This window comes from Canis aureus, chromosome 21, assembly GCF_053574225.1.
Source record: "Canis aureus isolate CA01 chromosome 21, VMU_Caureus_v.1.0, whole genome shotgun sequence".
NCBI classification, from domain to species: domain Eukaryota; kingdom Metazoa; phylum Chordata; class Mammalia; order Carnivora; family Canidae; genus Canis; species Canis aureus.
In genome coordinates, this window is record NC_135631.1 from 16,767,461 (window position 1) to 16,784,693 (window position 17,233).

The 17,233-nt window shown below is 38.8% G+C and overlaps 1 protein-coding gene and 1 long non-coding RNA gene across 2 annotated transcripts in view; one reads left to right on the plus strand and one right to left on the minus strand.

Annotated features, from left to right (window-relative positions):
* The window catches only part of LOC144293382 (uncharacterized), a 324,951-nt gene that overhangs the window by 6,455 nt on the left and 301,263 nt on the right, over positions 1 to 17,233 (minus strand). The window lies entirely within an intron of this gene.
* Positions 2,586 to 3,503, plus strand: LOC144293367 (olfactory receptor 9G1-like). The gene has a single exon (XM_077864459.1). The coding sequence runs from the start codon at positions 2,586 to 2,588 to the stop codon at positions 3,501 to 3,503; it is 918 nt and encodes a 305-aa protein (XP_077720585.1).

Here is a 17,233-nt window from a genome sequence, read left to right on the forward strand (position 1 = left end):
GAGGAATCAAATACACTGGGGATCCTGAACAAGTATAAGGTACTTGGATCCACAGTGTGGTCCTTTGTTGGCTGTGACTGTGAGTTTCAGGCAAGTGTCTTGGCCCTGGATGAGGTGAGTAGACCATTTCTGTGTTCATAATCAGGGTTGCCTGTAAATGTGAGACACAGGACTCTGCTAGATGATTTGAGTACTACTTAGAAGCATTTATCAGACCCCATATGTATAAGGTACTTATCTATGACAGCATCTGAATCTGTCAGCATTATTCTATTGGTTTTGAGTTAAGTTGTTATAACCAAAAAGAGAGAGACCCATGTATGGAGCCTATAAGCAACTCTTAACCTAATATCAAATATGAAAGGACATGACTTAGTGGTTAAATACCAGATCTCTGGAGTAAGACAGCACCTCTGCTAATTGTATACTTACTAGCTACTTATTAACACTGAATTTTGTCATCTGTAAAATTACTGCTATCAATCTTTCAGTATACCTGTCATGGAAGTTGTCCAGTGTTTCCCGCGGGAAACCCTTCATAGTTCTCATTGATCTGTGTTTTCAAAGATTTTGCTCAGTTGCACAATTGTTGTTATTGACTCATTTAAAACAAACAGCCCACAAAATCTCATAATAACCTACACATTAACATGAGATAAACATTGAAATGATATGTGTTTTCCATCAAAAACAGGTAGGGAAGGGTATATTGCTGAGACACAAAATTCAGTCCAGTCAAGTTGAAGATCCAATTGGCTTTATCTAGTGATTCATGAATCAAGCAAAAATCCATCAGGCAAATAGGATTGGGAGCTGCACTGAATGGAATATTTTTGTAGGATGGACAGTGGAGCAAGGAAGTTATTAGCAAAAGAAAAGAGGGGATCCCTGAGTGGCTCAGAGGTTTGGTGCCTGCCTTTGGCCCAGGGTGTGATCCTAGAGGCCCAGGATCAAGTCTCACATGGGGCTCCCTGCGTGGGGCCTGCTTTTCCCTCTGCCTGTGTCTCTGACTCTCTCTCTCTCTCTCCCTGTGTCTCTCATGAATAAATAAATAAAATCTTTGGGGAAAAGAAGAAAGAAAAAAAGAAGAAAAGAAAAGAAAAGAAGTGATTGTTTCAAGCCAGAACATATTTTGAGGGAAAAGGAGGAAACAGTTTTTATAATGCAAATGACTTCACTAGTGCTGATCAGGAAATTTCAGATGGCTACTAATCAATTGTTGTCCCAGGAATCAAAGGACTCTGTAGGGGCAGAGTCCTTTGATTTTATTTATTTTATTTTAGCAATATTCTAGTGAAAAGAAAAGAAAATAAGTTAAATTAATGGGATGTTCATAGTATTAGATACTGAGTAGCCCTCAGGAGAATTATAAAGTAGAAAAAGGATATAAGAAATGCCAGGAAAGTAAATTACAAATGGTGATCAGGAACACCTGAAAATAAGTTAAATTAATGGGATGTTCATAGTATTAGATACTGAGTAGCCCTCAGGAGAATAATAAAGTAGAAAAAGGATATAAGAAATGCCAGGAAAGTAAATTACAAATGGTGATCAGGAACACCTGAAAAGGGGTAATATGTGGCAATTAAGACTTTAAAAAATGTCAGAGAGTTTGCTATAAAGATACGTGAGGGGGCAGCCCAGGTGGCTCAGCGGTTTAGCCAGGGCGTGATCCTGGAGACCCGGGATCGAGTCCCATGTCAGGCTCCCTGCATGGAGCCTCTTCTCCCTCTGCCTGTGTCTCTGGCTCTTTCTCTCTCCTCTCTGTCTGTGTCTCATGAATAAATAAATAAAATCTTAAAAAAAAAAAAGATACGTGAGGAAGAGCATCCTGGTCATACGGAGAAGCAACTTCAAAGGTTCAGAGCATCCTCTGTTTATTCCAAGAATTGAAAGGAGGATGTCATGGATAGAATGGACAGTAGGAGTCAGAAGCAGAGAGGCAAAAAGCTTGCTCATCTTTGCGATGACTTTATTATGAATAAGTTGAGAAGTTACTGGAGCGTTTGAAGCAGAAGAGTAACATAATCTAACCGGTCTTTTAACAGAATCGCTCTGCCTGCCTTGTTCAGAGAACTGGTCTGGGTAAAGGATAGAAGGAGAGAGGTTGTGGGCAGACCATTAGAAGCTCTCTGATAACACACACTGGAGATCTCAAGGGTTTCAGTCTAGGGCAGAACCACCCACCAGAGCTGGAAAACACTGGTCAGTCTCTGGATATATTGTGAGGGTAGAATCAAGATGTTTCTGATCAGTCAGTTAAAATGTAAAAGTCAGAGAGGAGTCAAGAATAGTAAATGGTTTCCCCTAAACTAGAATACTGCCAGTTACTCCACTGAGAGAAAAGCAGGGTAAGGAGGAATTGTTGGAAATCAGGTTTTTTTAAAATGCCTGTAGATGTCCTATAAGAGATGCTAAGAAGAGATTTGGTTTCATGAGTTAGAGTCCAGAGGAAAGAAAATGATCAGGAAACAAAAAATGAAAATAAAACTACAGTATATATAATTTTTAATTTAGCATACTATCTATTTATTCAGCACAATGAGGCGAGCTGAAATCACATTTTCTCTCCTCTTAGGAAAGCCATGGAAAGAAGCAACAATACAGTGACTGAGTTCATCCTGGTGGGCTTCACGACAGACCCAGTGATGCAGCTGGTCCTGTTTGTGGTATTCCTTGGTGTGTACTCTCTGACTGTGGTAGCAAATGCCACCCTCATAGTGTTGATCTGTAATGACTCCCGGCTGCACACACCCATGTATTTTTTCATTGGGAATCTATCTTTTCTGGATCTCTGGTATTCCTCTGTCTATACCCCAAAGATTCTCTTGACCTGCATCTCTGAAGACAAAAGCATCTCCTTTGCTGGCTGTGTATGTCAGTTCTTCTTCTCTGCTGGACTGGCATACAGTGAGTGTTACCTGTTGGCTGCCATGGCTTATGACCGCTATATGGCCATCTCAAAGCCACTGCGCTATGCTCAGGCCATGTCTATAAAGCTGTGTGCATTTTTGGTAGCATCCTCATATCTTGGTGCTTTTATTAACTCTTCTATCATCACCAAAAGAACTTTTGACCTGAACTTCTGTAGTGGCAATATCATTGATGACTTTTTTTGTGATTTGTATCCCCTGGTGAAGTTGGCTTGTGGCAGGAAAGATGGCTACCAGACTGTGCTGTATTTGATCCTGTGCTCCAATGTCATCACCCCCACAGTGCTCATCCTAGCCTCCTACCAGTTTATTATTGCCACCATCTTGAGGATCAGCTCCACCCAGGGCCGACTCAAAGCCTTCTCTACGTGTTCCTCACACCTGGTCTCTGTCACCTTGTACTATGGCTCCATTCTCTACATCTACTCTCGTCCCCGATCTAGCTATTCTTTGGACACAGACAAAATAGTTTCTACATTTTATACTGTGGTGTTCCCCATGTTGAATCCCATGATCTATAGCCTGAGGAATAAGGATGTGAAAGAGGCTCTGAATAAACTCATTAAATAAATCAAGATTCTCTCCTTCTAAGAAGATGCAATGACAATATTTGATCAGGTTACTATATTTCAAGAAGAGCTGCAATTGTGTTCCATCATGATTAAGAATTCTGACAATGTGGGCAGCCTGGGTGGCTCAGCTGTTTAGCGCCACCTTCAGCCCAGGGCCTGATCCTGGAGACCTGGGATCAAGTCCCATGTTGGGTTCCCTGCCTGGAGCCTGCTTCTCCCTTTGCCTGTGTCTCTGCCTCTCTCTCTCTCTCTCTGTGTGTGTGTCTCATGAAAAAATAAATAAAACCTTAAAAAAAAGAAATCTGACAATGCAAGTTAAAGACTTTGCACCCTTGATCCATGACAATTTAAGAGAAGACAAAATTAGAGCATTTTAGGAGATAGAATTTAAATACAAAATTTAAGAATTTTTATTGAATTTCATGCTACTCTAGATTAAAAATGAATGAAAACTTAAAATTATCCTTTACATTCAAAATATAGCAGAACACTTCACATCTTTAGTGTAAGAATATTTATGACTGATTGATATACACAGAATAAGTTCTATCCTGTTAGGTTCTTGAAAATAAGAACAAATATGCTGAGTTCATTTTAAATATTTTCCTATGAAAGTTAATTGGTTGAAATTATCCCTTTCTATTGCCTCACCAGGATTTCTTAAGTGTTTTTATCTACCTTTTGCCCCCAGAAGCATTAGCACGAAGACCCAGAGGTACCCATGAAATAATCTGGTACGATTAAACTCACCAAGCATCATCTCTCCAATCTATATTTCTTCCATATGTCCCTCAATTAAGGAAAAATCTGTCAAGTTTCTATAGATATGACTTTTGTAAATCACTGTGTGATCACTGTGAGTTCCTCTTTTATTTTACAAGGGTGAACTTGCAAGGTCTTCCACATCCAAATGATGATATTTTGATCATCAAAGCACTATTATGATGATAAAGAATAATAACTACAGTGAGCTAAAACAGTTTGAGAAATAAAAGTCTATGACTACCCATTACTCAACAGAGAAAAATTCGTATAGGTGATACAAACAGGTGGTGATAAAACAAAGTGAAAATAGGATAAGTTACATTTAATTTTGGTTTTTAAAAGTAGGGCAATGAAGATATTGTTTGTGTTCATACAACATGAATATGTTCTTGTTTCTAGTGGTAAAAGTAGTAGTAAACTAACAAACACCACAAGAAAGTGAACGTAAAGCAAGTAGTCCCCCAAACTGTAGGAGCTCCATACAGAGCAGGAAAGCCTGATCAGACCAGCAATAATACACATTACCTGTAAAGTAAATCCAAGGTGTGTAATCAGTATGAGTCTTAACACATAGTACCCCAGTAGAGACAGAGCGCAATAGTGTAACTCCAAGATGTTTGAATTACACAGAACTCTAAAATGGAGAGCTATTCATGCTAATTCAGATTCTCATTTTCTTTCTTTTTTTTTATTTTTAAAGACTTCATTTATTTATTCATGAGACACATAGAGAGAGAGAGGCAGAGACATAGACAGAGGGAGATGCAGGCTCCTCACAAGGAGCCCGATGTGGGACTCCATCCCGGGACCGGGATCATGCCCTGAGCCGAGACAGATGCTCAACCATCCAGCCACCCAGCGTCCCAGATTCCCATTTTCTTGAAGCTCTCTATGGCCCAACCAATAAAAAAAGAAATTCTTTACTTTATAAGAAAAATATCACTTTGGTTGGTTTCCCATTGACATCACTCCTTAAGAAGCACCTAATCCGTGAGACGTTACCACAAATTCCTGAACAAAATATTCGGTTACCACCCACCTGTGATCTCCTGGGCAACTCTTTCCATCCTGTCTCTGAAAGTTTTCAGTGCCATATGGTGCTCTAGCTGCCTGGTGGTATAAGCCAAAAGTCCAGCTTTAAACTGCTGCAGAAGCCAAATCACCACGTGATATTTATGGCATGCCTCTGTGCAACAGAAAAATAATGCCTTGCTGTCGACCTGATCTTGATTCCATGAAGCCACTGGTGATAATTTAAGTAATTTTGATGCTACTGGATGCAATACATTACCATTGTTCTATTTCCCACCATGACGGATTTAAATGTTTAACCTTCGAATATATGAAGGATCTAATCCCATTTGGATTATCTCCTGGCAATACTTCTAGGATTGGTATCTGGTAAGGATCAGATAGCCAGTTAAACTGATTAATTTGAAGAGGGTTTAAAAGGATTATTGCAAAAAGAATTGTGTGTGGTATAGAGAACTCCTAAGGAATAATGTAGTAACTCTAGAACAAATAACTTCTGAGAGCTCCAACTTTCTCTATTTTTGAAGGTGCATCAAGTCATAGAGGTCATGAGCAATGGAGGAGAGCTTTGAATGGGTCAAAAGCTGGTAGGAGCTATGATCTAGGTCCTGGATGAGCCAGCTGTGGCATTTCTTTGCAAGAAAGGAAAATGGAAAAAACCACTCAGACCTCCATCCTTTCCCCACCGATGACAACTACTGGCTAAACCCATTAAGGACACAGAGACCAATGGAGCCCACTCATGCAATTAATACAGCTGAGTATCATGGAGCACAAAGGAGGTTCAAAAAGTGGAGAATGGATTTTGAACAAAAGAAAGGTACTCGACATTTAACACAAGTATCAGTATTGTTGAACAAACAATACTTTAATATGTACATAATATATGAATATATTTCTATACATGATATACGTGCACATATATGGCTTAGTTTAGCTTCTACACAAGTCAAGAAAAAGAGAATACAAATTATAAATGACTATACTGTCACCAGGAAATCATAGTCTCAAAAAAAGAATTCTCCATTATTAAACAATACACACAATTTTCTTTAATTGTCTGGTTAGGCATTTCCTAAGCTTATGAAATCCCGAGGGTGTTGCAGGAATCTGTCACTCTGGGGATCCGGAAGCTACTATAAAGATATGTGATGGAAGCAGATTTGAATTCTGTTGAGGTGATGGCATTGCTGAGAACTTTAGGTAAGTTTTCTGATCCAGATGTTAGAGGTAGATGGAAATTTTTACTTGTTCCTCACAACCAGGATGAAGGTCATGTATATACTATGATATCTTAAGTGCTAAACAAAGGACTTCTTTTGAAATATCTTCACCACCCTCCGACGACAATTTCCGAAACTGTCGAGTTTACAAGGAGAAAGAGCACATCTTACTCTTAGATTCCAAAAAAGGCAGTTAATATCACAGAAAAAGACAAGGGAGGGGATCCCTGGGTGGCACAGTGGTTTGGCGCCTGCCTTTGGCCCAGGGCGCGATCCTGGAGACCCGGGATCGAGTCCCACATCGGGCTCCCGGTACATGGAGCCTGCTTCTCCCTCGGCCTATGTCTCTGCCTCTCTCTCTCTCTCTCTCTCTCTCTATCATAAATGAATTAAAAAAAATTAAAAAAAAAAAAAAGACAAGGGAGAAAAAAACAACTAGGTACACAGACATGCAAGCAATACAGGAACCATTTACAACAAAAACAGTGTCCTTAGAATCTAGACAGCATCTGGGCAACAGGATGAAGTAGCTGAGATTACCAGAGATTATTAAAGGCCAAAGACATCCTGAAAAGCTAAAATCCCTTTCAGTTTGATACACTATAAGAGAGTATCATATCATATCATATGGTCCCCGGGTAGCAAACAGGGCCAGACTACTCCAGCCAGATTAATCAAACAGAAGTCAATTCTTTAAGCCACTCTATCCAAGGAAATGTATGCCCTACTTGTTTCTGTGCCTGCATAGCATTCAAAGTAGATCTGTTCATAGCTCATCTCGTTAAAGGTAAAACCTTAGGCAACTCCTCTTTAACTCCTCCAGGCTTTACAACATTGTAATGGCAGGCAGACATCCGTGACAAAGAATAAGAATAATATAACTAAGGGGCGCCGTTGTGGCTTAGTCAGTTAAACACCCAATTAACAACCACCCAGAAAATCGATTCTATTGCTTTGTTTCTTTTCCAAATAGGGATGCTCATTGCTTCATTCATGTATTCATTCAATATTTATCATGTGTCTACTATATGCCAGACATTATTCTAGGCACTAAGCATATAATAATGAATGAAACAGACAAAACTTCCTGCTCTCGTGGAATTTACATCCTAGTGGGCTCCTATCTCCTCTTGGCCTCAGTGACCCCGAAGGCCCATGAAAAGTAGAAGTTTCCACTCAAAGATATTCTCCAGGTATTTTTCTATTTCTTCACATAATTCCCAGAAGAACCCGATCGTAAGTCCAAGGTAAAATGCAAACCTGTGGAGTGGAGTTTCTTCACAGACTGATAACATCCTTTAAGGAACATTTTTGAAATGTGTCGTTGGATCTTTGCCTGCCACATAGATCAAGGGCCCATTTAGTAAGCAGCACACAAGGATGAAAAGGTTTTACACTTAGGGGCTACTCTCATCCAAAGAAAAAAATGCCCCACCCTGCACAGCCAGTGTCTTAATGGACATTTGTGCATTGAAAAAGATCTTTGTAATTGTGTGAGTTTGAAGTCTACTCTGCTTTACAAATAAACACTACATTTTGCAAGATTTTACTATAAATCAACTCACGTAGGAATTCAAAAGGGAAAGAAGAGGCTCATTTATTTTGTTTGGAACTTTATCAAAAACTATTCACCTTGTCGGAAAAATCCTATCACCGATGGAAATGCCACTCCTGATATTGGAATCACTAATACATTTGTGATGACTCTACATATATGTATAACCATTTCATCAAGTGTTGCAGGATTTACATATAAAAATTCAGGATATTTTAGAATACATCCTGTAATTATTACCATGGAATAGTTACATTATGAGCTACTTTTCTTTTTTATCATCTTTGCAATTAGAATTAGATGTTTTGGGGGCAGCCCCGGTGGCGCAGCGGTTTAGCGCCGCCTGCAGCCCGGGGCGTGATCCTGGAGCCCTGGGATCGAGTCCCACATCAGGCTCTCTGCATGGAGCCTGCTTCTCCCTCTGCCTGTGTGACACACTCTGCCTCTCTCTCTCTGTATCTCAATAAATAAATAAAATCTTAAAAAAAAAAAAAAAGAATTAGATGTTTTACCCATATCTACAAATATGTTTGTAAGTAGGTTGTATTAACCATAGAACCATTTCAGCTCGATAAACTAAGTTTCTTAAATGTTTGTTATAAAGTGGACTTTTTTCAATGTGATAAAACTGGGGACTATTACAACAAGCACTATCCAGTTGGGATAAGGGTCTTTTTAAAGATAATACGTGATGAGCTATAAAACCTGAAGAATAATATTAAGTCCCAGGCTTTAGACCCAAAAGATTTACAATGACATCACATATTTTGTTACTTGGCATAACCAGATGGATTATATTTTTGGTCTCCACTCTGAAGTTTCTCTGATTTCTATTTCTCTCCCTGAGACTTTGATAAATATGCCAGAGGGCTTCTTCACAATAAGTGAGGGGAGAGGTTGTTTGGTGATTGTGGAGTGAAACTGTATTGGAGACATAAAATTTACCTTAGTGTTCAGGGCTGGGCTTGAGAATTTAATTAGCAGGAGAGAGATTGACAGGAGAAAAGCACGCAAATGTATGTAACATAAATGTTACATGGTATGGAACATTCACAAGGAAATGAAGACCACAAAATGTGACAAAACCTAAATGTCCTTTTGCAAGGTTGAACAAAGAGGGGCAACCTTGGAAGGGTTACTAAAATATATGGAGAGGCTAAAGGAAAAGAATTACTTTAAAGAGAAAAACCAAAAAAAAAATTTTTTTTTAAAAAGTGAAGAGCCAAAAGCAATTTCAAACCTTACTCCAAGGGACAGTAATTCAGACCTTGGGGTATTAGCATAAACATGGACATAACGATCAGTAGAATAGACTGGAGAATCCTGAAACAAATACTTACACTTATGGTTTGGATAGGTAGGATAATGTCTGCCAAAACTGCCTATGTTCTAACCCCTGGAAGTCATGAATATGTTAGAATATAAAGGAAGTAGAAGTTAAAGTTGCCAATTACCTGACTTTAAAATAGATTGTCCTGGATTAGAAGTGACAAATACCCACCATTTGTTTCGACGTGGATGGAACTGGAGGGTATTATGCTGAGTGAAGTAAGTCAATCGGAGAAGGACAAACAGTATATGTTCTCATTCATTTAGGGAATATAAATAATAGTGAAAGGGAATAGAAGGGAAGGGAGAAGAAATGGGTAGAAAAAATCAGAAAGTGAGACAGAACATAAGGACTCCTAACTCTGGGAAACGAACTAGGGGTGGTGGAAGGGGAGGAGGGCAGGGGGTGAGGGTGAATGGGTGACAGGCACTGAGGGGGGCACTTGACAGAATGAGCACTGGGTGTTATTCTGTATGTTGGCAAACTGAACACCAATAAAAAATAAATTTATTATTAAAAAAAATCAAAGATTGTCCTGGATGGCTCACTCAGTAGAATATGCAACTCTTGATCTCAGGGTCATGAGTTCAAGCCCCACGTTAGGGGGTAGAGTTCACTTCAAGATGAAATAAGATAAAGCCACTTATAAAATAAATGGTCCTGAGGATCTCACCGCTACCGTCATGTCTGCTGTCTCATTTGACCTTCCAAGTGACAGTTCTTCACAATTCCTATAATCAATGAAAATAAATTTTTATTGCTTATTCACTATGAGGTGTATTGAAGTTGTACATTAAACACCCTCAGTTTTTTTCTTTCCTTTTTCCTTTTCTTTTTTTGTACAAAAGTTTTAGTTTCTTTTTTATGTTGTGGTAACGACAAAGTGATGGTAGATTGAAATAATCTTTTATTTTTATTTTATATGTTTTTTTTTTACTAGGGCCGTATCTCCTCCATCCCCAAAAAAGAGAAAAAAATTTTTGAAACGAGGATAATGTACAAGTTTTTGTACACATAAAATCATGCTCTATCTCACAAGAGCAGCTGATCACAATTTGTTTCATGAATAAAGGTGTGGATATGATTGCTTATGGATAGATCTAAACAACAGTTGCCCTAGAGGGAAAAAAATGAAAAAAATGCAACTAGAAATAAAAAGCAACATCAAAGATTTTTTAGTGATGAGAATCCTCATTTATATTACAAGTTAATGTAGTTTTTTAAATAAAGGGAAAACTAGACATAAATTCCTCCTTTACTTTGGTTTAGTGAAATCATTATTCTGTATAAAATCCTGATATGTTCCACATATTAGGGATAAATGGACATTATATCTTGTTACAAATTAATTAATTTAAAAAAAAGCATTGTCCTGGATTATCACCTAGGCTGAATATAATGACAAGAGTCCTTAAAAGTGAAAAGAGAGGCAAAAGAGTTGAGAGTCAGAAGAAGGCGTGGCCATATAGATACAATGGTGCTGACTTTGAAGATGGAGAAGACAGACCATGAACCAAAGAATGTGAGCAACCTGTAGCAGCTGGAAGAGCCATGGAAATGATACTCCGTGGGAGCCTCCAGTAAGGAACACAGTCCTGCCAACATCTTGATTTCATCCCAACTGGACCCACTTTGGACTGCTTTTTAATCTACAAAACTGTAAGATAATATATTTCCGTTGTTGAAAGCTATTCCGTGTGAAGTAATTTGTTACCAGGGCAATAGGAAACATATAATGGTGAACTGATTTTGGACAAGGGTGCCAAGACAATCCAGTAGGGAAAAAATAGTCTTTTCACCAAATGCTGTTGGAACGAGATATCCGCAATCAAAAGAAAGACGTTGTACCTCCACTTCACACCATACACAAAAGTTAATTCAAAATGGATCGTTAACATACATGTAAGAACTAAAACTAGAACACTTGGATAAAACAGAGCAAACTGTTGTGAACTTGGGTTAGTCAATGGTCTCTTAAATAAGAAACCAAGAGCAAGCAAGAATAAAAATCTAAGTTGGACTTTATGATATTTGAAAATTATTGTACATCAAAGGAGACCATCAAGAAAGTAAAAAGAAAGCACAGAGAATGGGAAGATATATTTGCATGTCTTGTATCTGATCATAAAAGACTTATACATCTAGAAAATTTAAGAAGTACTACAATTCAACAATGAAAAGACAAAAGAAACTCATAAAAAGATAAGCAAAGAAGATAAAACTAATAAAAAGATAAGCAAAGAAGATAAATAGCCAATAAACACTTGGAAAGACATTTAACATCATTAGTTATTAAGAAGGTGTAAATCAAGGGGTGCCTGGTGGCTTAGTTCAGCATCTGGCTCCTGATTTTGGCTTAGGTCATGACATCAGACTTGTAGAATCAAGCCCATGTCCAGCTCCTCGCTAAGCGGGGAGTCTGGGATTCTCTCTTTCTCTCTGCCCTTCACCCCTCCTTTCTTTCTCTCTCCTTCTCTCTCTCTCTCTGTGTCTCTCTTATCTCTCTCTCTCTCTCTCAAATAAATAAATAAATTCTTAAGAAAAGAAACTGTAAATCAAAACCACAATTATATACCACCTCACATCCAAACCTCTGAGCCACCCAGGGATCCCCTCTTTTCTTTTGCTAATAACTTCCTTGCTCCACTGTCCATCCTACAAAAATATTCCATTCAGTACAGCTCCCAATCCTTCTATTTGCCTGATGGATTTTTGCTTGATTCATGAATCACTAGATAAAGCCAATTGGATCTTCAACTTGACTGGACTGAATTTTGTGTCTCAGCAATATACCCTTCCCTACCTGTTTTTGATGGAAAACACATATCATTTCAATGTTTATCTCATGTTAATGTGTAGGTTATTATGAGATTTTGTGGGCTGTTTGTTTTAAATGAGTCAATAACAACAATTGTGCAACTGAGCAAAATCTTTGAAAACACAGATCAATGAGAACTATGAAGGGTTTCCCGCGGGAAACACTGGACAACTTCCATGACAGGTATACTGAAAGATTGATAGCAGTAATTTTACAGATGACAAAATTCAGTGTTAATAAGTAGCTAGTAAGTATACAATTAGCAGAGGTGCTGTCTTACTCCAGAGATCTGGTATTTAACCACTAAGTCATGTCCTTTCATATTTGATATTAGGTTAAGAGTTGCTTATAGGCTCCATACATGGGTCTCTCTCTTTTTGGTTATAACAACTTAACTCAAAACCAATAGAATAATGCTGACAGATTCAGATGCTGTCATAGATAAGTACCTTATACATATGGGGTCTGATAAATGCTTCTAAGTAGTACTCAAATCATCTAGCAGAGTCCTGTGTCTCACATTTACAGGCAACCCTGATTATGAACACAGAAATGGTCTACTCACCTCATCCAGGGCCAAGACACTTGCCTGAAACTCACAGTCACAGCCAACAAAGGACCACACTGTGGATCCAAGTACCTTATACTTGTTCAGGATCCCCAGTGTATTTGATTCCTCAAGTACCTCAGGGGTTCATCGCTTTTAAAGTGCCTAAAAGGCAATTAACCAAAAAGCATATTAACTTTGAGAGATTCTTCTTGCTCAAAGCAAAAACAAAAAAAAAAAAAAGAGAGAGAGAATGATTTTAAAAGTAATAATTATTGTGATATTTTGAGAAACTACTCTTTGCCAAAGACTTTCCTGGAAACTATATTTGATTGTCAAACAACTCTGTGGAATAGGTATTGCAATTCCTATCACAGATAAGAGAATAAATCCAGACTACTTAGTTAACTTTCCTAAGTCAAGCTCAGAAAGAAGTAAATGCAGTCAGAATTTAAACTCAAGGCAGCTTGATTATCCTCATAACATTTACTGAATTCTTAGTATGTCCCAGGCACTCTGCTGAATGCTTTAAAAGAGTCCTTATTTTAACCTTCATAATAATCTTGTGAAGTAAGTATGATTATTAGTCCCATTTTACAGATGAGCTATTTGAGAGAAACAATTGTACATATGTTGTTCAGGGTCACAAAATTTGAGGCTTCTAGAGCCAAAATTCAAAACCAGTTCTCCCATAGTGTATCATCTATTCCCAAACCTACATATCTATCTAGCATTTACTATATTCTCGATGCTTTTCCAGGCACTATAGACAAGAGAGAGAACTAAGGCATGAGATCTGATCTCAAGAAAGGTGTAGTTTATTTGGGGAAACAGAATCTTTATAAACAAATAAGCACCACAGGTTATGATAAAATTGTCTATCATCCCTGATGGTGGGAAGCGGGCCAGAGTGGAGAGCTTGCCAAGGGCAATGAGGGAAGCATTGTATGTGTGCCATGGGAGATTTTACACGGGAGGAAGAGATACATATCTTGCTTGAAGAGACATTTATGGCAAAGAAAAAAGAAACTAGAACCATCAAGGCATAGAGGCAAGACATGGGATTGAGGGTGAGAAAACTGTCCAAAGTTTGTCAGATGCATCTGGAATATAGTGTGTTTTTGTTGGAATGATGTTAGATGAGATTGTGCAGGGCCTTTAATGCCATACTCAGAATGTTTTTGAAGACTATGGTTTAACCTTGACCAACATTAAAATACTTTAAGGGTGCCTGGGTGGTGCAGTCCATTAGGCTTCTGACTCGGTTTCAGCTCAGGTCACGATCTCAGGGTCCTGAAATCAAGCCCCGAGTGGGCTCTGTGCTCAACGTGGAGTCTGCTGAAAACTCCCTCTCTCTCGGCTGTCCCCCTCTGTTCTTGTTCTCTCTCTATAAAATAGATAAGTCTTTTTAAATTTATTTATTTATTTATTTATTTATTTATTTATTTATTTATTTATTTATGATAGTCACAGAGAGAGAGAGAGAGAGAGAGGCAGAGACACAGGCAGAGGGAGAAGCAGGCTCCATGCACTGGGAGCCCCACGTGGGACTCGATCCCGGGTCTCCAGGATTGCGCCCTGGGCCAAAGGCAGGCGCCAAACCGCTGCGCCACCTAGGGATCCCTAAAATAGATAAGTCTTAAAAAAATGCTTGAAATGTGAATGGCTTTGGCAAAACTTTGATGGTATTAGGGAGGCAGTTAGCACTCCTCAAATCAATATGTGCTCCAAGTCTGAATAATGAATGATAGACACTCCACTCCACGCCTGATTCAAGATCAGAAAAATAGGAAGAGAGCAGGCCTCCTAAAGATGAAAGTGGTGACTGGGGATTGTAAAGCAAATCAGTGTGTATGGCTGAGTCTAAACTCAGTGACTCTGACTCTACCTTTTGAGCTCTTTTCTACAACAGCAAATTCCTCCTAAACATTTTCCTGCCATGACAAAGATCCTTCATCGTTTTAGGCTTTTTTTTTTTTTTTTTTTTTTTTTTTTTTGCTGCTAGTGATATCTTGAAGAGAAGGGGCAAATGACTCATACCTTCCCAAACCTCATGCCCTAACTCACCCATCCTCCCATAAAGATGATTGGTAACCTAGGGAGAGGCAGCACAGGTGGAAAATGGAGAGCTTCACAGTGCAGTGGAATATTTGTACCCCAGGGGACCTTTTGCCTAGGGATGCCTATGTGTCTCCACAGGAACTCTGAACTCTCCTGTATACACACACACACACACACACACACACACACACACACACTTCATTTGTATACCAGAGGATGTTCACTTGTGAGGTATTTGGACTTGCTATTCATTCTGCTTAGAATATTATTTTATCTCCTTTAGTTGTCCGAAATATATCACCTTCTCAGGAAGGTCTTCCTTTATAACCCTCTTCAAAGTTGTGTCCCTTCCACATCCCCTAGCACTCTCTATCTCCTACCTTGCTTTATTTTCCAGAGCACTTACCATCTGGGTTACCATATAATTGACTATGTTATTTCCTGTCTCCTCCCAGTAGGATGTGAATGCAAGAAGGGCATGTTCTGTTGCTTGTTTTGTTCACTGCTGGATGCCAGGGCTTAAAACAGTATCTGCCATAGAGTAGGCATGAATAGTATTTGCTGAATAGATGAATAGATGGACGGCCCTAATTCTCGAGAAGTGTTTCAATCAAATCCACATACTTGTCTGCGCCAATGATGGCATTTAACCCTTCAAAGACGTCTTTGCTATTCTATATTCTTTGCAATAACAGAAATCTCTGAGTATTCTGTGCTAGTCACAGGCCTGTGCACGAGAAACCAGGGACAAATAGTTAAAGAATAAACAGCCTGACCACTGTTATAGGCATAATAATTGCATTTGAAATAGAGTATATTTGCGAGGGAGGTTGTTTCCACATGAGCAGCAAATTCTTTCATGTTGAAGAGCTATGAGGAGCCATATCTTTGAAATGAAAGTGGCCACAACTGCAGGGTAGTCCATCCAGACACAGCACTGGGCCTTGGGGCTGAGGACAGGGATTCAGAAGCTTGATCTTTCTGTTTACATCCTGCTATATACAGAATGTAAACGGCTATTGAGCTGTCCTGGGAAAAAAACCTAATTTCTATGCCATCAGTAATATCCAAATCCCATAACTTACTTAAATTCAGTGCAAGATCTCATTCCAACATTCTAAAATTCAAGTCAGCTCATTCCAGAATCTTCTATAATTGTTTGTAGATCCTGTTAAAAAGAAAACCACAGGCTCAAAATAATGGGAGTCACTTATGTTAATTAAGGCCCATGTCAGCTAACCTAACTGAAGTTTCAACTGCACTCTTCCACCCCAGAAGGTAACCTTTAACTAGTCAACATGGAATTACCTCGTGAGATATTCCTCCAGAGAGATTCCTTCCATTCCCCTGAGGAACATCACCTGGCCCAGAACAATGTATTCTTTGCTAATAACTTCCTTTTGCCACCCCCTTTCTACCCTTTAAACACTCTTCCTTTTCTACAGCTTGACAGAGCTCCTTTCTGCTTGCTAGGAGGATGCTACCCAATTTATGAATCACTTAATAAAGCCAATTTGATCTTTTAAATTACTCAGTTCAATTTTTTGTTATTTAACAATCCCAAGGGTTTTATATCCATGGAATTCCTCATGGTTTTGTAGCTTTGGGGAATGGCAAACAAGGCAATTAAACAACACTATGCATTGACAAAGTCAGGCCAACCTTATTTAATAAAGACTCAGAAAGGTTTTGTTTAGACACTGTGATTCCCCAATGATAGATGTATTTAACTATAATTTTCCTTCACATTCTATATTGACTTATATACATAAATTCATATATTTACAGTTCACATATATACATTTGACTACTGGTAAACACATAAGTACTGACTTTGTAAGCAGCAAGAGTTAGGTCCCCAGAAACTGAAAGTCAGACGTAGCTCCCTTAACTTAAGAAAAGTCATTTTAGGCCCCAGGCCATCTTGTGAAAGATTGTAAGAACAAACAGTCATCAGGCCAGGAGATAATCTAATCATATCCAGGACGATAAATCAGTGGTAAAACTCCCAGTGCTGATTCAAAAGTGAAGATTGCCCTGATATATATTTTGAATTGTCTTTGCAGGATCTAAATCCCTCTAAGCACTCAGATACTGAAGCAACTGGAGCCAGAAAATTGATGATGCTGATCCTTGCCGGCTCTTGTGACTTTGACCTGGACTCAGTCACCTTAAGTCACCAACACCCAATGTTGTGTTGAATTGCCCACTGGACAAGCCTCTTTGTGAATATGCACACATCCTTAGCTTAAAACTCCATTTTAGTGTTCCAGGAGACAATGCTTTGTGAAAGATCCCAGTTCTCCTTTACTTGGTGTAAGTAAAACCCTTCCTTTTGCTACTCTTCAGCTTGCTTGTGTCTTTTGGCTTCACACCCACCAAGACGGGTAATAATAT

What these genes read in the sequence shown, in the direction of transcription:
- LOC144293367 (XM_077864459.1), top strand. Translation starts at nt 2,586, where the DNA reads ATGGAAAGAAGCAACAATACAGTGACTGAGTTCATCCTGGTGGGCTTC.